Source organism: Catharus ustulatus, chromosome 13, assembly GCF_009819885.2.
Source record: "Catharus ustulatus isolate bCatUst1 chromosome 13, bCatUst1.pri.v2, whole genome shotgun sequence".
Lineage (NCBI taxonomy): Eukaryota > Metazoa > Chordata > Aves > Passeriformes > Turdidae > Catharus > Catharus ustulatus.
In genome coordinates this window covers 18,159,086-18,184,966 of record NC_046233.1, presented here as the reverse complement: position 1 = coordinate 18,184,966, position 25,881 = coordinate 18,159,086, and the positions used below count along the sequence as shown (strand labels likewise).

The following is a 25,881-nucleotide window of genomic DNA, read 5'->3' as shown; positions in this document are numbered from 1 at the left end:
CATCTCTTTGAGCAGATTGAAAACATTTTACCCCCTTCCTTGACATTTCCTGCAACAGACTCAATTATGCCCTGGTTGGGGCAATTTGAAAAATGAACAAACAGGCTTCTCCTCTGTCTTTGTGGAGAAGATGAGGAGGAAATAACACGCTGAAAACAAATAGCAGAGCTATTTTTACATCTTTTGTTAGCACCTCTCATAAGGTGCAGGATTGAGTCATACAATCTATTCTAGTAATAGCCAATAAAAAGTACAATTTACATTAATAATATCATAAGAAGATGGAGCAAGATATTATAAATAGGGTACTTATAGCAACAATGAATTCCCTGTAACAACAATTCCCTGGACCTCAATTCATCATCTTCTCCAGAAATTGCAGATATTTGAGCTTGATGTTTTAGAGTTTTAACATCTTTCCTGGCTCAATAATTTTAACACCCTTCCATCGAGGCAAGGCAGGGTTGGGGTTTTATTTTGCCTTTTGGCATTTTTGGGGGATGGGTAGGGGTGAGGATTTGGGATGAGTTTTAGGCCTTTTTTTTTTTGAGGCAGTTGACATTCACATCTTATTTCAAATGTACAAGCAGTGAAATGTTCTGAAAATGTGTTTTTTCTGATTTGAGTAGATGCACTAATTGGGCAGCTCCTTTAAAACCACTCAGGTATCAGAGCAAGAGCAGAGGTACTGGTTAAAAAAAAAGATATTAATAAAATGAAATGAACACAGATACTTGCTGTAATCTAAGGAGCAGAAGTACTGGGATGAAAACCCAGTAAGGACTGGCCAGAAAAACAGAGCTGGTGAAGCAAAACTTAGAACTGAAATATGCCCATTGCAGCATTATGGCTTTGAGTTGGTTCTACCTCTTTTGAAGCTTTTCTTTTCAAAAGCCAGTTCCTGAGGATGATCCTCCAACAACTTGGAAACGTGGAAATTACAAGATGGAGTATTTTACTCCCAGAAACCTTCATACAGGATTATGTGACAGTATTTCAATATCACTAAACAACATTGCAGAGCCACAACATGAGAGTATTTTTCAAAGACTGAATGCCAATACAAAAAATTTAATGCAACCCATCTGTTCAGACACTGAGCAACCAAGCACAACCTTGGTGGGGTTTTAACACAGGTGTTGAGTCAAGCTTAGCTGTGGAAGTGGCCAAGTCCTTCTTATCTCCACTCTCCATACTGGTAAAGTAGTATTTTTTGTAACTGCATCCAAAAATCTCTCTTCCTATTAACAGACAATATTGTCCTTATGCTGTATACAAAAACTTTGAAAGTAAATGCAGTGATGTGCTTTGCAACTCCAGGTGAAATTCCAACTTCAATAACACTCTAGATTTGGAAAGGCTTTTTTCTACGGGACAAGGGAACAACTGATACACAGGGGATCCAATAAATTCCACAAACTAGTAACAGACAAAAACCCAAACAAAATGCAATACAGAGACAAGTGGTGCAAGCCTCAAACACATCCCACATTTGCATGATGCAGCAGCAAGTGAACACTAACTGCAGTGAAGAGTGACTAAGCCACTTTAAAATGCTTGTGCTAAGCCCATGCCTGAACTGAGTCCCTGCAAACAGCTCCCCATCCTTCCCTGACTCCCTTCTACAGCAGCCCAAACCTATTCCTGGCAGCTCCCTGATGAGGGTGGCATTCCTTGATTACATATTCTTCACAGCACTTGCCCAGGGAACAGAAAATCAGCACCATCATTATGTCAATCTCCAGCTCCCTGTTGCAGTAACTCTCACTATTAAAGCTCTCACAAAGACCATACACCCTCCTCAAAGCATGCAGCAGCCATAAAAAGATACACCATTAGAGAAGGTTTAAATTTTTAAACTGTAAAGTATCAAGGTCAGGTCCCCTGTCCTTGAAGGTTTTCACACTGAGCTGCAATGCTGAAGGGAAGATTTTTCCCTTATTTTCAGATACCCAGAGCAGACAGTGCTGCAGGAACTAAATGCAGGAATTTAATCCACTGCAATACCAGTGATCTCTCTGATCCTTTCACAGGCCTTTCACAGTCAGGCATTACAGCTTTGAGCCAACACACGGTTTGAGGAGTAAAAAAGGATATTCCTGCCCACCATAAGAAAATGTTATGAATTGGAAACAGGCATTCTTCCTAATTGCTTTCCTTCCTATCTCCAGTCCTTTAAGCTAACACAAATCTACTGCCTAAATATGGAGGGAAAATTCCCAGCTAAAATTGACGGTGGAGTGTGAAGTGCACTGCAAGGGAAATGTTCTCCTACAGCAAAGAGACTAAAATTCATCAGATCTTAATCAAAATATAAACATTCTGTGCTCACAGAAAATATGTTCACTAGCATCCTAAAGTTTTTTCAGAGACAAAGGAATATTTACATTATTAAAGCAGCTGGGTTTCTTATGCAGGTTATAGTGAGTGAGCACTATACTGTGAAACAAAAAAAAAAACCTCTCAAACCCAAAAATGAACAAAAATCCCCCAACAACCAACCAAACCCCAATTTTGCCACCTAAGAGCTGTCTCTTACCTGACTTGGGGGAGCATGAGGTAGTGGATGCTCTCAGTGTTCTTCTCCTGGACCGAGGCTGGATCAATGAGTGTTTTCAGATTCTGGTACATCAGCTCAGTGATAAATGGAGTATATGGTGCCTGTAATGTTGCATTCAATCACCAGCTTTCCTTTATTGCTTGTACATTATGAATCAGTAATACCATGAATTACATAAGGACAGTTCAGCAAAAACAATGCTTAAACAGTGTCTGCAACTGAGATATTATTCAAAATATAGACTGAAATAAATAATGGAATTCATACTACTTATTTACCTCCTGCCTGATATTTAAATGTTATTTTTGAGCATCAGGGAAGAAATTATAATGTGTCCTTATCAATCAGGTAATACAGGCCTTCTTTTTTCTACCATGGGGCAGATAAGCAGATGAAGGAAAACATGGAAAATAGACTGTGCTAAACAAAGATGCTTTTACATTAACTGCTTTAAAGTGCTATTGAGAGTGGGGTGTAATTCCCTTACCATGAGTCTGCACATGGAGAACAGGACACTAAACAAAGTTTCCAAGGCCATAATGCAGTCCTCAGTCCCATTCTCACCCTAAATGAAGAATTCACCAAGAAAAAAAAAGCGATTTTAGGAACAGGAAATGCACTTTAATAGGCTTTAAAGGTTTCCTATGTTAATACAATACATTTGTTTTCCAAACTGTATTAACTTTGGTCGATTCCAGTGAGCAAGTGCAATAAAATTATTGGGCATTGGTTTTTCCCACAAAGCAGAGGGGAGAGAAAACAGTTAAATTTTGTGCCACTCTCAGGCACAAAGTGACAGCATTTAAAGCCAAGATGTTTTGTGGAGCTGCCATGAATCCCATTAGCAGGGACTGCCAGGATTTGTTGCCAGTGCAGGAGTGCAGCAGCTGATCCCTACCTTGAGTCTCCTGCGGTTCATTCTGACGTACCAGTTGGTCAGAACATCCACAAACTTCACCAGTCGAGGCACCACCGTGTACAGCCTGTAAGCTGCAAGGGAAAATGGGTCCTGCAGGTAAAATCTGCCCTCTGCAAGCTCCTCACTTAGAAACCACATCATCATTTACAGTCCTGGTGGTAAGCACAGCAAAAAGCTCCAAAAAGTGACTAAATATTGACCATTTTACAGCTGTATTTTGAATATGCACAGCATCACTCTCATGCTCAAGACAAACACTTTCCCCCCCTCCCAAATTGCTTCCCTAATCCCATGCAAACAGACATTATGGGAGCCTTATGCTTTTATCTGACTGGTAAAGAGGATAGTGGATAAGAGACTATTAATGGCAGGGGATTGGGCAAATCCTCCATTTGCACATGCTGCAAACACAGCTAAGGCACTGCAAGCTGAATAGAAATTATTGCAGAACCAGAAAATAAAATTTTCTTAATTACTGCCAACGCTTCCCTCTTTTGTTCAACAGATTTAAAATGAGACACTTGCTTCAACCAAGTCTCCCCGAATTAATTACAGTTTTTCGCTATTTCTCTAAGTAACAGGGTAAGCTAAAATGTGAAGTAGCAGCAAGGCTGATGAGGTAAGAGATAAACAGAGCTGCATTTTCAAGTTCTGTGTAACTGAAATCATGGAGAGCTGCCAGCACCAAGGTCATCACCAACATCACTACACAACAGGGAAACAAATTTCAGCTGCTCCTGAGAAAACTGGAGGATAAGGGAGATGGACCTTACACAGGACTCAATTTTCTAAGGAAAAACTTGTATTTAACTTCTCTAAAAGCCAAGAGCTTCTCGAGCTCCATTCTGAAGCAGTTTCATTAATCAAGCAGCTACTGAGTAAAATGGATCTTGGCTTTAAACGCTCCACCACATTTTTCACTGTGTTTTGTAAAGCAGAAGTGTTTTTAAAGGCAGAGAACTGGGATTTAAACCTAAAAAGGAAATGCCCAGAAGATTCACACCATGGTGGGAAGACATTATTTATGGGGGAATTTGTATTCCTAAAAAATCCTACCCTCTCCTCCAGCTATGCATTATTTAGTTAGGAGACCCATTATAAACAAATCTTAAAATAATCAAAAATCCCACCCCTCAGGGACAGTGTAACTTTCACAAGAGCTACAGAAAATGCATTTCTGTTCTCAATAGTTGCAATTCAATTGTGAAATCTGCTTTTCTGTTACTCAGAGAAAAGCCATGGATACATAGTGACACTACACACTTCATTTCAGTCATTAGGAGAAAAGATATTTTACTAAAAGAAGTGCTTGTATTGGTCACTTTAATAGAAAATAAAAGCCTAATAAGGCTTATTGATTTTTAATACAGAATTTTAACACCTCTGAAAGACATCAGGTTTCAACACAATGTAATTTGTGCCACTTTCCATGAATCCTGGGAATGGGGCTGGGTGTTCTCCAGCTGCACACACTCCTGGAAGGCAAAGCTCTCCCCATGCAGGACCAACAGAGGGCTCTTCCCCCTCTCTGGAGTTTTTCCAGGCTCTCTCAAGCACCCCAGCGTTGGAGAGGGCACAGGTTCAGCCCATTCAGGTGAGGTCAATCCCACACTGACCCCACCTGGGCTGACACTGTCACCTCTTCAAGTGCCAGGAGAAACTGGGGCAGAATTACCATAAATTGGACTTAATGGAAACATTTTTCCAGAGATAGGGGATGGGTGTAAAATTCAGCTCCACTCTAAAAGACACTGGATGAAATGGAAGAAGCAGAGCCCAGCTGCAGCATTTCCCTGGTCAGTGGGGTCTCCTCAGCACTGCCAGTTTCAAACCTGTGTGTTCTTACACCCCATAACCTCCAGCTGCAGGAATTTTTATTTTTATTTATCTCCTTTATGGAGCATTTGACAGTATCAGTCACAATTATAATCTTCCCTTGCCTCTTCCTGACATTTCTCCTACTTGAAGTGATACAAAGTAGAAAATCTTTTAAAGAAAAAAAAAATTCCAAATCAGGTTTGTAAAATAGATTAGAGTATCATGTCACAGTACACAAATTCACTGCATCTCATTAAGATCTGCCTGACTGAATCTAGAGTTTATGCTGAAAAAAAGCCTGAAAAATTCTGTTTATTAATCCCCTCCAAATGAGACTGCCACTCATTTGATGAGCCCATGATGTTATCTTCATCTAACACAAGACAACAGCATTTCATACCAACACTACTGCCTTGGAAGTTTTGACACTGTCATTTTCCAACAGGAACTCTCTTCTGGACTTGGAAGGATCTTCTTACTTTGTAAAGATGGTCACTGACACATCTTTTTTTGTCAGCTTCATCTTCCTCCCAGAAATACAGAGCAGATATTTCAAGTTCCTACCCTCATATTCACCTTCCTACAATTATTTCTGTTTAAACCCTGCACTGATCCAAGATCCCAGGTTCACAACCCACAAATGAATTTTCTGCTGTCCCTCAGAGTATTTTCCTCTTTACATGGAGCACATAAACTTGCATAGGCTCTGCTTATTTCTGCTTGGCAACATGTGAAACTCAGCACAAACCACCATCAAATTAAAAGGACAACAACTTGCAGGAAGAAGCCACATTTTCATAAATGAGAGCCAGCTTTTATCACATTGCTAGGTTGGGTAGCTTGAGGATTTTTTTCTTCCTTTAATGAAATGTTCTTAGATGAGTTCATGTGAACCTGCTCATACCAAGTGCCCTGGTTTACCTGTCACAGCAAGATAAACTCACTGTACTGGTCTGGTCTTGGGGAGAGAGACCATCACAGCAGTCAGAGGGGGGAAAGCAAGACATGAGAGCAGTGCAGGATTGCCCTGTGTCCCCATGAACTCGCATCTGGCATTTAGCTATTTCCTTATTTTCTGTTATCCCACTTAACACCTTCATTCCCAAGCCCAAGGCTTCTAAAAATTCTTCTGAGGGGGAATTTAAGATCACAGGCATTGAGGGGTGTTATTTGTTTATTCATGAACAGGCGTGGCAACACCAAAGCTACCCTCTTTCCAACATGTAGGCTTCCAGAGCCCTGAGATGCACCAAAATCTCTTCAAATCCCATGGTGACTTTATCTGCAAGTTTATCAACTACTCTGGGGAGTTCTTGCAGGATCTCCTCTTTGCAATTAAGTTCCCCAATGTATGTGAGCATCAAGAGGTAGGGGATGACGAAAAAGACAACATGCAGGGAAAAAAACCTGGACAATATCTTCCTACAGCTATCCTAATACCATCCATTCTGCTGCACACACTCCCACAGCATGATTCCAAAAAAACCCTCTCTGTGGAACTATACTAGGGGAAAATTTATTGCCAGTGTTCATGTACCTCTCAAAATTATTTTATTCAGCTGACTTGAGCACTGCCCATTTTATTCCTTTTTTTACAGCTTCTCCAAATTCTATTTGGCTTCCTTTTCACTGCTGTCTTTTAGTGACTATTATAATATTATTAATTGCTCCAAGCACTGCAGCAGACGTCGTTACAGCAACAAGCTCCATCACTGAGCTCACAGGATTAGCTGTGACAAAAAAAGCCTCATCACTTTTTGAAATCCCATGAACAAGCACAGCAAAATCTGACTTAACACCCATGAAAGAAGCATTCCATGGATTATGATAGCTGGTTAAAGATTTCCTTCCTTTTATCAAAGTCTCTCATGGAATTTGGGAATCTCTGTATGGAAAGGCAAGTTCTGCAATCAAACACCCCCAGACAAACACCACCACCTGAGCAAAAATGCATACCTGCCATTTCAGCTTTGAAGAACTGGATGAGGGACTGGGTGAAAGAAAGAATCCATTTATCCATGATGTTATTGCTCTCCTTAACTGTGTTCTCATTGTAAAGGAATTCTCTTCCCTCATCCTATCATCAAAACAAAGCACATTTCCAAGTCAGCAGGGTATATAATCAAACCTCTATATCCAATTACCTGTCAGCCACCACTATTTTCAGCAAACATTAAATTCCAGACACAGGTATGTAAGAGAAGGAGCTGTGGCAAACCTGTCTCTCACTGCTGCCTCACCACAACCTTTAGGAGGCCAGTGATTTGGGGCTGCTAAAGCAGATAAAAAGCAGAACCAATTCTTTTCTTGTGCACAAGGTGAGCCCCAGCCTCCAGACACAGGGCAGGATCCTTGAATTCACACAGCTCCTTCATCCAGGAGGATCTGAGGCATTTCTAAGGAATTTACTATGCAGATGGATTCTATTTGGGGAGCAGGCTTAGAAACAAGACCGTTACTTTTTCAAGAACACGTGACAATTTCAACACATTAAAACACAGATGAATGTAGCAACCTGAAAAAACAGGTGGAATTTTTAGCATCCAACATGCACACAGTGCATTTTTGCTGCAATCCAGAGCACTGATGTTTGCAGCCATCTGGCAAATGGCATCACTTTGCTGCTTCTGCAGAGCCTTGCAAGCAAGACCATGTCTGTATCTGCTCTGACTCTTTCCCTCATTTTTCCAACAGGTTGGAAACAGGTTTTGGGGTTTTTTTTTAATATTTACAAACAGTATTAAACAACTGGTTTTAAAAGCCTTTAGAACTTTCTCTTCCCTCAGAGTCCAGATGAAAGTATCTGTTTAGATTATTTAACCCCGAAAGTATGGATCCACTTTCACAGTACAAAGGAGAAGATTCATAGGAAAGAAATGCAGGAGAGGAGCAATCCCAGTGTGAGGTCAGCAGTCATTAACCAACTACAATTAAAGGGGAAATTACAACAACCATTAAATGGTTATTATACCTGATCCAGGACACTGGGATTTTACTTTCTCTATTGCAGGAAGCAGAACACAATGAAGAAGTTGTCTAAACCTGTGCATGAAATCTAATTTAAGCATTATCACCTCCAATAACACATTCTTTTGCCTAATATGGTGCCTAGGAAGGATTTTGCTATTTAGAAGGAAAAAAATCCATCTACTGAGCTGCCAAACCTATCTCCTTAAGCACCTGGATTTTCCACTGGAGTCTTCCATCCCCAAGCTGACATCATAAGATTTAATGGATCACAGCAAAAAGCTATGAAGTGCCCTTTAGACAATTCAAAGGTCACACAGGACAAACAAGTGCATTTTGGGGGTAACATCTAAGTTTGTCCGATACATGCTATCAAGGGAACCTAAAAAAAAGATTTGTTAAATATTAGGGTCTGGAGTTAGCAAACTTTCTTCCCCAAAGAGGTGCTAAAACAGATAAACCCAATTGTTTAAGTCAGCTGTTTCCTGTACTGAATTCAGCTGCATTCATTGATTCAAATGACAGCTCTCCACAGTGACCAGGCTGCCACTGTAACTGTACATGTAGTACAAGGTTTGGACTTTTCATTTAGCTCCCACTCTCCCATAAAAGTCTGCACTAAACGTGCTGTCATTAATTTCAGTTGAAAGATTAACATCAGTTTCAATAGAAACTATACAATATACACATCAAATCTTCAATTTTAATGAAAAATTACTATAAGAAAGAAATTTTAATCTTGCTTTCATACTGGAAGTGTAGAAACTCCTGTCACTCATCCAGCATTTTTAGTAGACTTCAAATGTAATCTACAAGTCAAAAGCATTATTGCTTTTGTGATTTGCCTTTCTTTCCATTCCATTTCTGAATCTTTTTTTCTAAGTTACATTTAAATATAACTGTTAAAAAAAATTACTGTCATGTTACAGAAGACAATCTCCTTGCTGTGGCTAATGTATTCAGGACTGAGTATTCCCAAGTTAAGCATTTTAATGCAGATTCATAATTAAAGTTCCTATAATGAGTTAGTTCCAGAAACTGCCACAGCAGCCACTACTGAAAATAACTTTCCTGACTGATTTGCAGTTCTGCTCATGTTCAGTGTGTGTGGTGCTGAGCACTGATCTCAGTGCAGAGGAACTTGGAGCCCAAGTGACAGATCCTCCTGGCCAGGAGCTCTGCTGGCCGCACCACACAGAGGAACAGCAAAGAAAAAGCAGCAGCACTAAGGCAGGATCAGTGGGAACTGCTGCTCTGGAAACATTGCCAGGAAAACCCACCCAGGTTTAGCAAGGACATCTCAGAAGGATCCCTCCAGCACACCTGGCTTTAACTGGTGTACGCAGGGGGTGAGGAGCAGCAAGTACAGTAATTTCACGATTAGAAGCCGCACATTACAATACAGAGTGTGATAAAAGGTATCTGTTCTATCACCATCTGTTGAGGGTGGGGGCAGTGATCCTTATCTCAACGGCAGATATTCTGCTAATGGCCCATCCATTGAAACCAGGCAGGGCATTGTTCTTTATCTTTTCACAACCCATCCTTCCTCCAGCCAGTCATTTTCTGCTAATGGCCATTGAGTCCCACTGTGGGACTGATAAAATTACTGCATCCCATTGGAAGTTGCTCCAGTCAGGGGGAAGAGCCCAACAGTTATTACCAAAATAAAAACAGAGGTTTTGGGACACTAAGGGAGCCCCTTTCTCCACTGGACTCCAGAAGAAAACCGGATTTCTCCACATCACCACTGGAGCTCCGGAGGGAAACTGCACCTTGTACAGGAGCACTGCTCCAACTGAGCCACATCTGTCACTGCAGGAGGATGCAGCCACCATGGAATGGGACTGCTGCCAACACCCTGCCTGACAGGGTGTCAGGTTGTACTCTGACTTTGTCAGGGCTTGGAGTTTGTTTCTTTGTAGTACTGTATTTCTATTTTAATTTCCCTAGTAAAGAACTGTTATTCCTAATTCCCATGTTATTGCCTGAAAGCCCCTTGATTTCAAAATTATAATAATTTGGAGGGAGGGGGTTTACATTCTCCATTTCAAAGAGAAGCTCCTGCCTTTCTTAGCAGACACCTGTCCTCCAAACTAAAACAGCAACTTTTCATTCTTTGTCCATATATAAGCCACACCTGATTATAAGCTGCATTTCGGGTTCAGACCAAAATTTTAGTGAAAATGGTGCGGCTTATAATCGTGAAATTACTGTAATTGCTCAGTGTGTGTGTGTGTGTGTGTGTGTGTGTGTGTGTGTGTGTGTGTGTGTGTGTGTCCTGACCCCACAAATACCAGGTCTGGACCTCCAATTTCACAAGTCTGAGTGCAGCAGCATCCCACAGATGTGAAATAAATGGAACTCAACAGCAGTCTAATCTGAGAAATGAACTATCATGTCTTGGCAGTCCCCCACCTTCCTCTCCCCTCCTTTCTATTTAGTAAGTTTGGTCAAGAAGACAAAGATGCAGGTGATTACAACCTTATAAAGCATGGTACAAAACAGCAAACAACAAATTAAGAGCAAATCTAATATACAACCTGATCTAACTTAGACCAAGGAGGTAAAGATCAGATGACCTCCAGAGTCCAAACCTCCCTTTTAATCTGAATTTCCCTGCAATGCTGATTCCCTCTAACCCTGAGGAAGCAGGAAATCCCTTGCCCTCAGCCCCCAGACATTTACCTTGTGCTGCAGGATCTGAACATTCTGCACCAGGAAGCGATAAGCATTGTACCAGGGCAGGAACACATCCTTCAGGATATCCCTCACTCCCTCCTCCTTAAACCTCAGGTTTTCTGCTCTTACCACGGGAGAATTGATCAGGTACAACCTGCAAAATAACAGCATGATACTTCAAAGCTTAAAACTGCACATACTGATAGGGTTTCACTCTAAAAACTCCTAAGATGACTGTATTGTAGGCATGTAACAAACTAAACATAAAACTATTTACTAGTAAGTGCTACAGGAGTTTTTCTAAGATGCTGCATACAGAATTTGAATTGAAATTTTTTTTACTATAGAAGTTAACTGAAGTGTTAACATGCTCAGATGCCATCACAGTATAAAATAAGCAGAGGTTGCATGGTTCATCTTTAGGATGGCACTTACTGTTTTGGTAATATTTTTAATTCCTTAACAACTACCCAGTATCTTTCTACTCAATCTTGTTCATCTCCTCAAATATGAAAAGCTTTGGCAGAACTAAGGAGCAAAACAGAACAGGCAAATCCAAGGGAAAGACAGCAGAAATTAACATTTTCAAGAAAGACAGCCCCAAAAGGGATCAAAGGATGTGCCTCCTACAATACAAGTGTGCCTCAGCTCCAGAGCCAGTTCTGAAGGACCAAAGCAGAGGATCCAGGTGACACCAACTACTTACACAAGGGACAGAAATGTCCCTCAGTTTTTTTGCTGTCTCTGAGTTGAAAAAAAAAATCTTTATGCCTTCATGCTTTATCCTACCTTCTTCCCCAAATAAACATTCTGTCTTCAGAAATAAACTGGCATCTATCAAGTTCACTCAAGGGGAAACCAGGCCTTAATCAAGTATCAAAAAAACTTGAATACAAACTTGATTTAGATACACTTCATTTAATTTTCCAAAGATGAAAACCACACCAAATATTTTTTCATTTTAAGGATTGTGGTATTTTTCAATCCAAATTTATTAACCCATTTCCTCACATTTTTAAGCTCTTAAAATCATGATTCTAAACTAATATAACTTTACAGGCACTTCCTTTAAGAGGTTTTAAAATCTTAATGGGGTTTGACACAGCACATTCAAGAATACCAGACCATAAATTCTTCAGGAGAGAGGGTTTCTTGCATTAAAACTAATAGATAAAAATAGAGCTGCCAGAATAAACAGACAGTAATGCAACACAGAAATGGGCTTTTCCAGTACTGGATTTAAAAATAAATAAATATATTTTTAAACACAGATTCATAGAATGGCTTGGGTGGGAATGGACCCCAAAGATCACCCAAGTGAATTCGTACCTGAATTCAAGTTATACATTTACAGAAGTACAGAACAATTAATGGCAATGAACTAGCAAGTCCTTAAATTAAACTAGAGTTTAAGTCTATCCTTAAACCACACCTTCCTTCTATCACAATTATTTGCATGGCACACTTTGGTGATATAGTAGTATTGTTTGGGAAGGGGGGTTTGTTTCTTTTAATAAAGCAGCCTTACCCTGCCTCACAATATGGAACTGTTAAAAAAAGAACAATTTCCTCAATTATTCCAATTCAAAGGCACATTTATATTCTATGGAAAGAGAAATAAGGCACACAAGCAAACAAGAGTCCCATCAGTTTAGTTGCAGCCACTCAGTTACTCACTGGGCAGAAAATAAAACCTTCCTCAGATCAAGCCAGTGTTACTGAGTCTGCTGACAATGCCAGAGGAAAAAAAGTAAATCATCTCCTCTTCACCCCTCTAAACCAGCAGGTTGTTGCATTATTTCTTCTGCATTTTCAGACCAGCTTGAGAGGAGGATGTAACTCCTCACTTCTAACAGCAATCCTCACCCAGAATAGAGGGAAGTAAAGGCCTGGAAGTACCGTGACCAGCAAATTCTTTCTGACACAGCTCAGCTTGGACAGGTCTCCAGCCCAGGTCTCAGTAACACTGAAATGGAACTGTTTTGGCCCTTCTTACAGATTTCACTCAAGATTCAAATTTCATGTAGTCTCAAGTTGGGTTGATAAATTTACCGTGCTGTTATTTCTGCTGTTTGCCCTTTCTACTCAATTCCAGATTCATTTCACCAACTTACATCTCTATTTTCTGCTGATCTATTTATCAAGCTACTGCTGAGAATACTTCAAAGCTGGAGTTAGAACATACACATATATTTGTGTACTGCAAAAGCTAAAGTAACTCTGCAGGGAAACAGTGCCAAGGAAAAAACCTCAGTTGTAGCTTTTGCTATAAACAGAGAACATCAAGCGCCTCAAAAAAGGCAGAGAACTGAATTGCAGAGCTGCTTCCAGAAATGAGCCCAGGCTGCAATGCTTTTTACTCTCTGTGTGGGTGTAGGTATAAATAAATGTGACATTAAAGAATGAATGCACTGGCAGAAAAATGAATTAGCTTCTTAGAAATTAAAAAAAAAAAAAGAAAAAAAACATGAATAATGGAAGTGTAACTTCTGGTGTTTGAGATTTTTTTGCTTTATTTATAAAAAGGGCAGGGTTTTTTGTTTGTTTTTTTTTTAACAGAAACATCACCTGTGATTTAAAAATCTCCAGTATGAATAACTCCAACCCTTTTCACTCTTCTTGTTACAGCTACCAACTCAGTGCTACCCTGCTAACACACCTTGCTGATTTGTAAAGTGCAACCTTGATTAAATTTAAGTAACTCTCCATTGTAAACATGTACTAGGTATTTTAAATGCTAAAGCTTGAAACAATTAGAACTCCACATTGATTGTTTCAAATTACAGTAATTTCACGACTATAAGGCGCACCCTTTTGACTAAAATTTTCCCTCGAACCCGGAAGTGCGCCTTATAGTCCGGTGCGCCTTATCTGATGTACAAAGTGGCGAAATTTGCCAAACCGGAAGTGTGAGCTGAGAGCCGTGGGGGGAGCCGGAAGTGCCACTGCAGCCGGCTGGGGGCGGGCCCGGAGGCCCGCGACACTGCCCCTGCCGGGTGGAGGCGGGCCAGGGGGACCAAGGCACCGCCCCTCTCCGGTCCAGGCAGTCCTGGGGCCTCATGGCTGCCGGGTGAATGTGGGCTAGGGAGGCCGCGGCACCCGCCTTCCCGGGTCCAGGCAGTCCCGGGAGCCCACGGCTGCCGGGTGAATGTGGGCAAGGGGGGCCGCGGCACCCGCCTTCCCGGGTCCAGGCAGTCCCGGGAGCCCATGGCTGCCAGGTGAATGTGGGCAAGGGGGACCGCGGCACCCCCATTCCCGGGTGGAAGCAGTCCCAGGAGCCCATGGCTGCCGGGTGAATGTGGGCAAGGGGGGCCGCGGCACCCCTGCTCCTGGCTCCAGGCAGCCGCGGGAGCCCATGGCTGCCGGCTGAAGGCAGGCTAGGGGGCCGGCAGCAGCCCCGTTCCTGGGTCCAGGCAGTCCTGGGGAGCCATGGCTGCCGCGTGAATGTGGGCTAGGAGGGCCACGGCAACCCCGCTCCTGGCTCCAGGCAGCCGCGGGAGCCCATGGCTGCTGGATGAAGGCAGGCTAGGGGGCCGGCAGCAGCCCCGTTCCTGGGTCCAGGCAGTCCTGGGGAGCCATGGCTGCCGCGTGAATGCGGGCTAGGGGGGCCGCGGCACCCCCCTTCTCAGGTGGAAGCAGTCCCGGGGGCCCATGGCTGCCGGGTCCAGGGTGGCTCGGTGGCTCGCGGCACCGCCCCTACCGGGTGGAGGCGGGCCCGGGGGCCAATGGCTGCCGGGTGGAGGCGGGGCCTCGGCCAGCAACCCCACGGGGTGAGCTGGGGGCGGGGCCTCACTGCAAAAAAAAAGTGCGCCTTATAGACCGGTGCGCCTTATCTGATCTACAAAGTTGCAAATTTTGCCGAATCCGGGGGGGTGCGCCTTATAGTCCGGTGCGCCTTATAGTTGTGAAATTACTGTATCTAAAAGCCACAACCATCTTCCCCAAATAAACATTCAGCTTCCATTCAGCCCATCAGTTCTGTAGCTGTAACACACAATGTGTTGAAGGGTTTCTTATATACACAAGAATTACAGGGCTCTAGAGAAATGCCCAAGTAGTGCATTCCTGCAGTTATTAAATGTCCTTTATGTACCTTTACCTCAAGGTACCACTTGATGCATGTAGCCAGTGCACCAAGGCAGAGCACCAAGTGACTGTGTAATTACTTCATATGTTCCTGTAATTTTAATGAACCACTTGAACTGTGTTTAATCTCTGTTGGACTAGGATAATTTATCTACACACATTAGGCTGCTCCACTTCTGCTCTGCTGGTACCACTACTATTAGGTGCAAATTATGTACTTACATCCACAAAAACAAAGCATTTTCTCTCTAGAAAATGTATAGTGCAAACAGGAAACAAATGTTTTGTGCATTATGCACAGACCTTCCTCTAAGCCAGTGATTTAACAGTGACCTTGTAGTGTTATTATCAAATAATTTATTCACGTTTTCACTGGCTCAGCTCAGACTATCAGTGCTGGAAGAAGCAGATCCCTTGGGCTTTAGGGAGGGAGACATGCACTGCATCCATTGCCAGTTCTTTGGAGTCATCCACTCTGGCAGCTACTTCTGTCACAGTGGTCTAGAAGCTTCTAAAATTAACTTTCTTCCTGCTGCTAACTGTCAAACCCCCCAGGAAGCCTCTTGGTGTGGATCTGGCATGAGTAGGGAGCCAACACATCCCACTGAACATCCATCAGAGAAATCCCACCTGAGTGCATCAGCTCCATAACTGTTCACAATGTGCATCGGATCAGGATAATTCTTCTTCCTTTTGCTCATTTTCTGGCCATCACTAGAAAATATCAGAATGTAGGCATCAATTCCCAGAACTCTTGTAATACATGGATAAAGAAAAAGGCACTTCAAACCCAGCTCAGTTTTTCTTTTCTAGTATGTTCCTGGTGGCACAGACACGATTATATTTATCTATATATTAGCATATCATTTCTGTAGGACTGCTGAACCTACAAAAATAACTAAAAAAACCCCAAAACCCAACTCAAGAAGCTCACAAGTTACAAATCTAAGCAGGAAATCTGTCCTTCCTACTCAAGCTGAGGAAAGATGCACTTGTTTTGAATAAATCCCTCCAGCCCACTGGCAAAGCTTCATTTGAAAATAAAGGGAAATAAATATAAATAACTTTAACATTTATCATCTCCTTTACTCTGCATAAAAGGTGTAATTTCTTTCCTGGTCTTGTTACTCATTTTCTCTCTCAAGGTAAGACTAATCCTGCTGGAAAGAACCCAGTGCAGCACATGCTGGGATGTGTGAGCCTCTCACTCTCAGACACCTCTTATCTCCAGCAGCACTGATATCACCCTGGCAAGTCTTAACAGCTCCAAAGCCCATTTCATATTCCATTTACCATTTGCAGGTCTTATCTAAAACATTCTTTGACTAAAAACCTGCTCAGGAAGGAGCTGATTGACACCAACCTGGCAAGGACAAGGCCATTCACAATGACATTCTTGAAGGGAGGCTTCCCAAAAAGAGCAGTGGACAGCACCAGCAAAGTGTAGAACCTGAAACAAGAGACACCATAAATGGGACTTTATAAATACACCAAGCTAAAGCCTGCATGTCTTCATTACAGAATAAATGCTTCATTATGCTGCTTTCCTCAGCAAGGATAAAATTTAAGTCTGGGGAACATTTACGTGGCAAAGAATCAGAAGAGAAGCTTATTGAAAGTAGATCTTCCTATTTGAAGCATATCATGCTGTTTGCTCAGCTGGGATCTGCTAGTCCAGAAAGGCAGAAAAATTCTAATAGGAAGCATTAGGAAGATCATGAGGAGGAATACTGCAGCATTTTCCCTCTTTAGTACAAAAAAGGGAATTCTGCCCCTGAACAAGTTTGCTGTTTGCTCACTGAAACCTGTGAGCACGGGATCAGTCAGGACCAGAGCACTCAGGAGCAGCACATTTTGTGTGTTTGTGTGTTAATTGTGTATTCTTCAGCCTGACAGACAATGGAACATAGTATAGAAGTATAAAAGCAAGTTATCAAAACCGGGAGAAGCCTCCTTCCAATCCTGCCAAAGGTTTGACTGGAAGGAGGTTGTGGCTGCCTGCTTGAATCAGCCATCACTAGGAAATAAGAGAATGTTCCCTCAATGGGCAGCAGAGGTTCCTCCCCATTCTATTTGATGTGTTTACAGGCACTCTAAACTGGGACACTCTGGAAATCAGTGCTGTAGCAAGCACAGGTACCTATTGTTCACAGGCTGATATATGATTATATCTGGGAAATTAAGTGGAAGTGCAGGATGATGTGATAATTTCACACTCAGGAGCCAGAGCCTTCACCAAAGGAGGGATGTGTGAGCTGCTGGAACTGCACTGTTGGTAATTACTTTTAAGAAAGTAACTGGAGGGTGGGCCACAGCTTTCCTGGTTCAAAACAGGCATCACACTGACAACTGCTTAGCAACCTTCAAAGAGAAGGTGATTATAAAAAACCTATAATAAGGCACAGGAGGTTATGTCTCAGAACTATGTATTTGCATGAAGATTTAGTGGAGAAACACTTCAGTGTAGGGAAAAAAAATCCATCTGTATATTCCAAAGTTGTTTTTATCAAAAAGCAGCCTGTAAGTGCAAAAGCATTCTGACACTGGAGGGTCCTCTGCAGAGGTTGCTGTGTGCATTTATTGACTTCCATGACAACTCTGATGCTTATCTCAGACAGGCACCTAAGTCTCAAAATCACCTCAGCTCACACTGCAGGATACAAATTCTCTTTATTAAACTGCAGTTTAATTTCATGAATTTTAACCAATACTCACTCCTCCACATGCACACAAACATTTGCATTCAAAATCCCTGTCTTGATTTTTAATTTCTTAAGAAAACCCTTAAACACAAATATCTGACTATTTATTCATGTGACTAATACCTCAAGCCTACAGGCTGCAAGTTCATTACAAACACAGTGGTTTTTCCTCTGTAGTTACTAAGAAGTTCCCCATTGACAAATTCCCAGCACTTTCTCCAAACTGGTCACAAATTCTCCTATTAGAGCACCTGAATTTGCAGGTAAAAAGCCCAAAGCAGAACTAACTAGGAGAAATTTCAATATTGTTTAGGAATTCCTAATTCCTTGTATTAGGAAAATTGTACAGACAGACTGTGGGCATTGAAAAAATGCATCCAAGGATACATCACAAATTTTATGTTCGAATTGTCAAACCCAAAGAGCCCTAGCATGAGGTGCCTTAGTTGATGACAGCTACAAGACTGTCTCTGAAAACCTGTGATCCACATATTCTGGTGGAACTCTTCTGATTCTTCCTCAGGTTGTGCTCTTAAAAATTCACTCTGAATATTTTAAAGCAGTGTCTTTCTGCACCTTATTTTTGAAATATCTTGTCCACAGACACATTTGTTTCCTGCAAACTTCCTCAATTTCTCTGCTGCTTCACCTTCCATTCACCAAATCTCAGACTGTTTCTAGGTGTCCTTGCAGATAAATAGCTGTCAGTCACACAACAGTAAAAAAGCCACAACAGGGATGGAAATTCACTCCTTTGCTCTACTTTCCACCTATGAGAAAATAGAGAGGGAATTTTTTCTCCTTTTTTTCTTGAACAACTGTGGGTACATTCATGATCCTGTGGTTCATGCCAAACCTTCCAGCTGTGAATTCCCTGTGGGCCACCACATTCTGACCATGACCATAAATCTTGCTACATTTCGCTATACAGAGGCAGAGCTTTCCTACCACTCTGCCAGGACTGCCAGTCTTGCAACCCAGTACTCTAATATTTTGTCCTGTGGTTTTAACAAATATAATTCAGCTGTTCCTCTATCCATGCACAAAGTCATCAAAAATGTCCCTTTCCTGGACAATCACCTTTGTCACATTAATTTTCCCCTTGTCTCCCTTGATTTTTTCTCCTCTTGTGTGGAGTGAACCAGAAGCCACCAGACCTGCACCTCCTGAGCATTTCCCCACCTCCCAGTCCTCATTCACAGCAACTGCAGTTCTGACCTGACACAAAACCAATCTCCATTCTCAATCTTCACACTTTGCACAGGATGTGCCAAATACAAATCACATCCTGCGCTCTCACCACTTCAGAACTCACCTGCTCGTTGCTCTCTTAGACCTCACATCTTAGTTCCTTCTGTCTCCCACAGATCAGAAGTGCTCTACTACAAACCACCCAACACTTGCTGGTAGCAAAGCCCCAGCTCATTAACAACCTGGGAGTGGTGGGAGCAGCAGGAATTGAGGCAGTGTTTTGATTTCTCACCACAAACAGGTGAAACGCACTCGGCTCTAGGTAAGACTCCAGGAACTCTTATGCTGCTGTTAAGAACAAAAAGCAAACTGCCCAAACTGAAAAGGCAAAGCCTCTTTTGCATCCTGACTATGGTACACAAGTCTGAGGGCTCACACCAAATGTCTTCATCCAGAGTTCTTCCATTTAAAAAGAAAAAAGCACCTTTTCCAGATAAAAAGAAGAGGAAAAATTAAGTTTTTCATTCTCTTTTTGCTACCCAACAGTACTTGACTGTATATGAGGTATTAGAGAATTTTTTATTTCACAATTAAGAGGTTGAAAAGTGAAGACATCAACTACAATCATGGAATTCAGTTGTATTTGGCATCCTGCCTGCTTTCATTGCTTGGTTTGTTGGGGGAGTAGAGGAGTGGGCAAAAGGAAGTGCCAACTGTGTTCCAGGGGAATTTATTTAGCTCTAATACCTCAAGTACTGGATGGAAAAGATCTGCTTGGACACAGTCAAACTCACTATTCCAGAAAACACAAAAATTCATCTTAATCTGTCAATTTTCACAGTCACACTCAAACTTCAGACATGGACTGAACACTTTGCAATGCTAACACTAAAACTGTATGTAGGCATACAAGTATGTATGAGAACATTAACCACAGAAAATCAGAGAAAATTTTTTAGCAATGAGTGAAAAGGATTTATCCAGAGTGAAAGAAGCAGATGCAATTTCCAGCTAAAAACTTTGACTTTTTTTGTAAACTACACGATCTTAACAACATAATGTTTGACTTATTTTTTTATGCACTCATATAAACTGAAAATTCAAATTTAATAATGGGGTAAAAATTACCAGCCATATATTGGCTTGAAATCCTCAACACACTGACTTCTGTTTCAACTGACTCAACTGCAGTGCTGTCTCTAGTAGGTAACTCAAGTTCTGTGATCATTCAGCTCAGGTTTTTCCTTACCAGGCCAAGGATGTGCCCTATTACCTAATGATGTCTTTAAAAAGCTGGAAAGGTTTCTTGCTAATATTGTATTTCTACAACAACTTGTCACCAAGCTTGAGACTATCATGTGGTTTAGTTTAAAAAATTAATTATACACTTATCTGTACAGAAACAGTCAAATTATCTGTACAGCATTAAAGATATGAAAGTACTGTCCTGGTTTAGGACAAATTTGGGAGGAAATCTCTTAATGGGGTTTCTCTAGGAAACAGATTCATGCAGTACCTCCACCAACTGCTTTGGGGAAATATTTCCTCAGAGAGAAGTGGAAAAAGACCTGTTTATTTAACAGGCAAAGCACTCCCCAGCACAAAAATGAACAATACTGAACAGCAAAACCTCTCACTGCACTGAGGAGATGACAAATTGACAGGAGTACCTTCTGTGCGTTCCAGCCTGGCTCATTCAGGCCGTTCTCAGTCCCTCTGGTGCTGGGAAATGTCACAGCCCAGCCCAGGCCTGGTGGGCCACAGGTTTGCAGTCCAGAGCAGGTTCAAACAACTCCAATAAAAAGAAAAAAAGTCCACAGTCCAGGGAGCTTCTCTGACTCAGCTAGACAGAAAAACTGACCTGCTGTCCACTGCAGACAACCCAGTCTGTGTGAAGGATGCAGGGCAGCAAGTGCAGTCTCTGATAACAAACCCTGCACCTCTTGTCTCCCCCTTCACTCCTGGAACCAGACTGAAAGTTGCAGAGCTCAAAATTCAACACCAACAGAACAGACAACTGGGGACAGAAGCATCAGAAAGCCACCCCAAAATGCTGTTAAATAAATATATGAATTATTCAAGTAAATAGCAAAGCACTGAAGTGTCAGACACAGGGCGATAACCTGACAGAATAAATGGCAGAAAATTACCATCCTCGTGTCTGGTCGATGCCCTCAGCGATGAAGTCAGCAGGGAAAGCGTCCTCGAGCTCCCTCCTGTTCTGGAAGGGGTAGTGCACCTGGGCATAGGGCATGCTGCCACTCTCAAACCAGCAGTCAAACACCTCGGGCACGCGGCGCAGGGAGCCCTTCCCGCAGCGCGACGGGATGCTCAGCTGGTCAATGCTGCGGGGGAGCACAGACAGTTTGACAAGAAAGTCTCACACATATCTATGTGTGTCTTAGGCTGCAATACAGGATGTGACCAGCAGTGTGTATTCTATCACCATCTGTTAAACCAGGTGGGGCAGTGATCCTTATCTCCATGGGAGATATTCTCTGGCAATGGGCCAGCTGGTAAAACCAGTTAGGGCAGTCATCTTTAGCTTTTCCACAACCCATCCTTCCTCCTGGAGATATCTCCTGGTAATGGGCCATTGAGCCCCACTGCATGGCTGATAAAATCACATCATCCCATTGGGAGATGCTCCAGCCAGGGGGAGGAGCCAAGCCTTTCCTACCTAGATAAAATCTGACATTTGGAACACCAAAGCAGCCTTTTTCCACTGGATTCCAGAGGAAAATCAGAGCTTTCCACATCATCACTGGACCTTTGGAGGAAAACTGCATCTTCTACAGGAGCTTCAACTGAACCACATCTGTCACTCCACGGGGACTGCAGCCCCCACTTAATGGGACTGCTGCCAACCCCCGACTGACTGATGGGGTGTCAGGTTGTATTCTGACTCTGTCAGTGTTTTGGGTTTGTTCTTTCTAGTACTGTATTTCTATTTTAATTTCCCTAGTAAAGAACTGTTATTTCTATTTCCCATATCTTTGCCTGAGAGCCCCTTAATTTAAAAATTATAATAATTTGGAGGGAGGGGGTTTACATTCTGCATTTCAAAGAGAGGCTCCTGCCTTTCTTAGTAGACACCTGTCCTCCAAACCAGGACAGTATGAATAACAAAGATCTTGAATGTAGAATCTGAAGAAGGAATAGAAATGATAGCAAATTTTGACATAGAAGAAAAGAATTGCAGAGCCAGTCTTACTGAATAACTAAAAAGGCAAAGGGTAGATTGTATGTTAGTATGTGAGTTGGAAGGGGCTTTTATGGCTCAGAGCAAAGGACAAATCCACCTCAAACAGAAGATATTTTTACCAAGCAAAAAGATTTCTCAGGCAAACAAGAATGCCAATGTTGCAAGTAGAAAAATGGTCTCAGAATTTTCCACTGTAAAAAAACTGAAAAACAACTTCTAGCTTAAACTGTAACACACTAACTTTTTGTGACTGCAAAATAGCAACATGAATATGGTAAGGTTAGTAGTTATGACAGACTACAGGTAATAGTAAAGGTACTGATTAGTTGTTATGTATTAAAAGTATATAATGCATTGTAACCAGAACTAGAGTTGGCCTCAGACAAGCCTACAGCTGTGGCTGACAGCTGTAGCTTGGGCTCTTGACCTGTGAATTGCTGTATCATCTGGATACAATAAACAGCATCTTAAGAGCCATCTGGAGTCCTGCATCCCTCACTTCAGCTCTTACAGCTGTGGGACAAACACCCAGCAACCCCAAAAAAAGCCAAGTTAGGAGCAGTTCACATCACACTTGTATATTAGGATGACAACAGTGTGGCTTCCATTTTATTGACTCTTCAAAATCGCTCCTTTGACAATCTCTGTAATTTTTATATTAACAGCGTTCAAAAGTGTTTTTCAACAGAAAAAAAGAAAACTTATATGTGTAATCACAAGTCCTGCTACAACTTTTATATTCCCTAAATCTGTTTCCCAGGGTTTGGGGAAAAAATACCCAAGGTTTTTTGATGTCTATGTATCTATTTCTAATACCCAGTGAAGAGTCTCTGTGACCCACCTCTCTCGATGCAGATCTGTGACTTTCACTCCAGACAGCTCTTCCAGTTCTGCTATTGAGCCAACACAAACCACCTGCAGGAGAAATTTAGCCAGTTATTTGCACACAGCAGCTTTTTTTTTTTTTTTTTCATATCAGACAGGACACTTGCAATATCTCTTGTAGTAGTTGGTAGAGCCAACAAAATAAAAATTTTATACAAGGGTCTCCTTCCTCAAATGATGTTTGAAACCACTGCCCTGATTTAATACAATTCATGTTACAAGAACAGGAGACTTGGAAGCAGCAGCATCTTGGCTGGTTATTAAAAAATGTGGGATTGGGAGGGAGGGGGGGGGAAGGGAGGGGCTTCTCCAAACCAGATACACCCAAAAACTTCCAAAAATTCAATAACTGACTTTTACACCAATAGGAGTTTCAGATCCCAGGCTCCTCTCCTAAAGTAAGCAGCTCATTATCTATAAGTGTTCCATCCCAAGTAGACTAAACTGTACATGTTGAAGGCTTTTTATTTAAAGAAAGTGTCACAGCTACCAAAGGAGTTGCTAAGAAAGACTTCCTTGGTTTCGTTGCATCAACACACTATTAAAAAAATGCAGATTTCCACACCAGACTTGCATAGACATCAGAAAGGAATGATTCTGAAAAACTGTATCAGAAAGCAGAAAAGAAAAGCTTTCTTTGCTTCAGGTTTTACTCAAATTGAGCTCTTCCAGAGCCCTGTGGCCTCTCTCATCTGGCAGGGATCATGAGCTGCAGTACAGGCCTGGATTTTGGAGATGCTGTCCCACATGCCACCCTTCCCATTTAGAACTGCCATGGAAAAACCCCAGGGTTTGACAGACCTGACAGGGAAGGAGTTAAATGTAGCACCATAAAGAAGCTGTAAATAGGCCAGACATTTTTCACATGAAATAACTTTGTAAGTTGCTCTTAAGATACACAAAATCAGAGCACTACTCAATTCCTGTAGCTAGTCTTAAACATATGCATATGTATACACATGGAAATTGTGACTAACTGGAAGGTTTTGGTGTATTTAAGTCCAAAAAACTGTCATGAATTACAGAGAAGACAGAAACTCAGTCTGATTTGGGTTTTAAGACATGATTTTCCCAGTCTGATTCAAGTGCTGATCAGCATTACTAATCACCATCTTCTATTGTTAAAGTACTTTGAAAATGTAATATTTTCATTGATTATCTGTCTTTTTGTTTTTTCTGTAGGAAGTGAGGCAGGACAGTGATTCCAGCAGCCAGGTACAACAGCCTGCAGAATGCACACAAACTCCACCAGGGGATTGATCCCAGGTAAAAATACATCTTCATCAACAAACTATTTTTAACCCAGATCTGTCCTTCATTCATGCAGCCCCATAAGTAAACACACAGGCTCAAGTGAGCAGCAGCAGGTGCTTAGTTCAGCACTGCTGGAGAAGGAAAAGGTATTAATAGAGAAATGGGTAAAAAAATGCCCTTGGATACACCAATTACTTCACCTTCACTAACCTTTGTATTTGGATATACTTTCACACTAAGCTCTGGGAGAAAAGCTGCTCATTATTTGGTGTTTTTTGAACACGTATTTCAATGCCAAAGCAAAATTCTGCATATTGATGCAGAACTGCAGCCAGAAATCACTCATGGAAGAAGTAAACCCAAGTTCACATGAAAAATCCACCAACCCCCAGAGGAACACAGATCTCCCCCAGTGAGTATTATTGCCTCTGTCCAAGCCAGAAGGAAGGAGCTCCTCAGTCCCAAGGGGAGCTCATTAGGTACTGAAAGGCAGGAGGAGGATGCAGCAAACAGATGCTAATCCAATTCCATCCCTCATTAGGTCACACCCACTGGTTTCTGCAAGGAGCACACACAGGCTGATGGTCTCCAAGGAAAGCTGCTGCTCTGGATCCATCCCTCCAGGAGCCATGGCTGCTCCAACAGCCTGGGCCCTCTGCCTGCCAGGCATTTGCTCCTCCTCCAATTTATGGCTCACATCAGCTGCAAAACCAGCTCTGCCAACATTTCACAGCAGCACAGACTGCACTACACAGGCTGGGTCAGCACCACCAAGACCTAACCAGAAACCAAAGGTCAAGGTTAACCCCTGCTAACAAAACAAACATTAATCCAGGATTATCCATGAAGCCATCCAGCAACATTCATGGATTTCCATGTTCCTGTGGCACAGCCCTGTAGTCCCTGCTCAATAAAAATGGTTTTCTTCATGGGTTTGCCATTTCAGCTCCGTTCAGTACCACAACTGAGGAGTAAGGAGTGCCCACAGAAAGGAAGAAGCCTGCACAGTGTGTCAGCAAGACCAGAAAGCATCTAATGAATATTAAACAGGAGACGAAATGACTGCTGCCATCAGCCAGAAGGGGCCTTAATGCAGCCTCAAAGCAGCCCAGAAATGCACCTGGAGAGGTTGCCTCACCCTCAGGAGAGCAGAGCCAGAGCCCTCTTGCTCTGCTGGGCAAGACTGAGGGCACCCAGCCCAGGACAGGGTTACCAGGAGTGAAGAGCCAGGAAATAATCAGGGAACTTCCACAACATCACTGAATAGTGAACACTGTCATTTGTATGCAAGCCCTATAAAATGAGCCCATATCTGCTTTACCAACTTGGGTGTGATATTAAAAAGTTTTATTATCTAATCCAAATGAGATGTGTTCCTCCACTGAGGAAAATGTTGGAATTTCAAAGCTTAAAATGATAAACTGTCTGCAGAAATGTAGCAATAAACACAAGCTTCAAAATTTAACTTCCATTATGTGTCTCTACCTGATAATTATGCTAAAAGAAAACTAAAATAAAACTGTGCAAAACCAGTTATTGATCTGTAATAAAATTCACTTTAATACCAATTAATTCACCTCACTGTATATTAAATAAGGAATTGTTATTACTT

The 25,881-nt window shown here is 42.0% G+C and overlaps 1 protein-coding gene across 1 annotated transcript in view; it reads right to left on the bottom strand.

Moving 5' to 3' along the window:
- Nucleotides 1–25,881, bottom strand: part of IARS1 (isoleucyl-tRNA synthetase 1) — a 97,712-nt gene that overhangs the window by 22,133 nt on the left and 49,698 nt on the right. The window contains exons 16-24 of the mRNA XM_033071518.1: nucleotides 22,972–23,045; nucleotides 21,076–21,270; nucleotides 16,396–16,482; nucleotides 15,663–15,746; nucleotides 10,953–11,100; nucleotides 7,254–7,374; nucleotides 3,459–3,550; nucleotides 3,048–3,125; nucleotides 2,540–2,661 (exon numbers count right to left, since the gene is read on the bottom strand). Of these exons, the coding sequence (XP_032927409.1) occupies nucleotides 2,540–2,661; nucleotides 3,048–3,125; nucleotides 3,459–3,550; nucleotides 7,254–7,374; nucleotides 10,953–11,100; nucleotides 15,663–15,746; nucleotides 16,396–16,482; nucleotides 21,076–21,270; nucleotides 22,972–23,045 (1,001 nt within the window). The remainder of the gene's footprint in view (nucleotides 1–2,539; nucleotides 2,662–3,047; nucleotides 3,126–3,458; nucleotides 3,551–7,253; nucleotides 7,375–10,952; nucleotides 11,101–15,662; nucleotides 15,747–16,395; nucleotides 16,483–21,075; nucleotides 21,271–22,971; nucleotides 23,046–25,881) is intronic.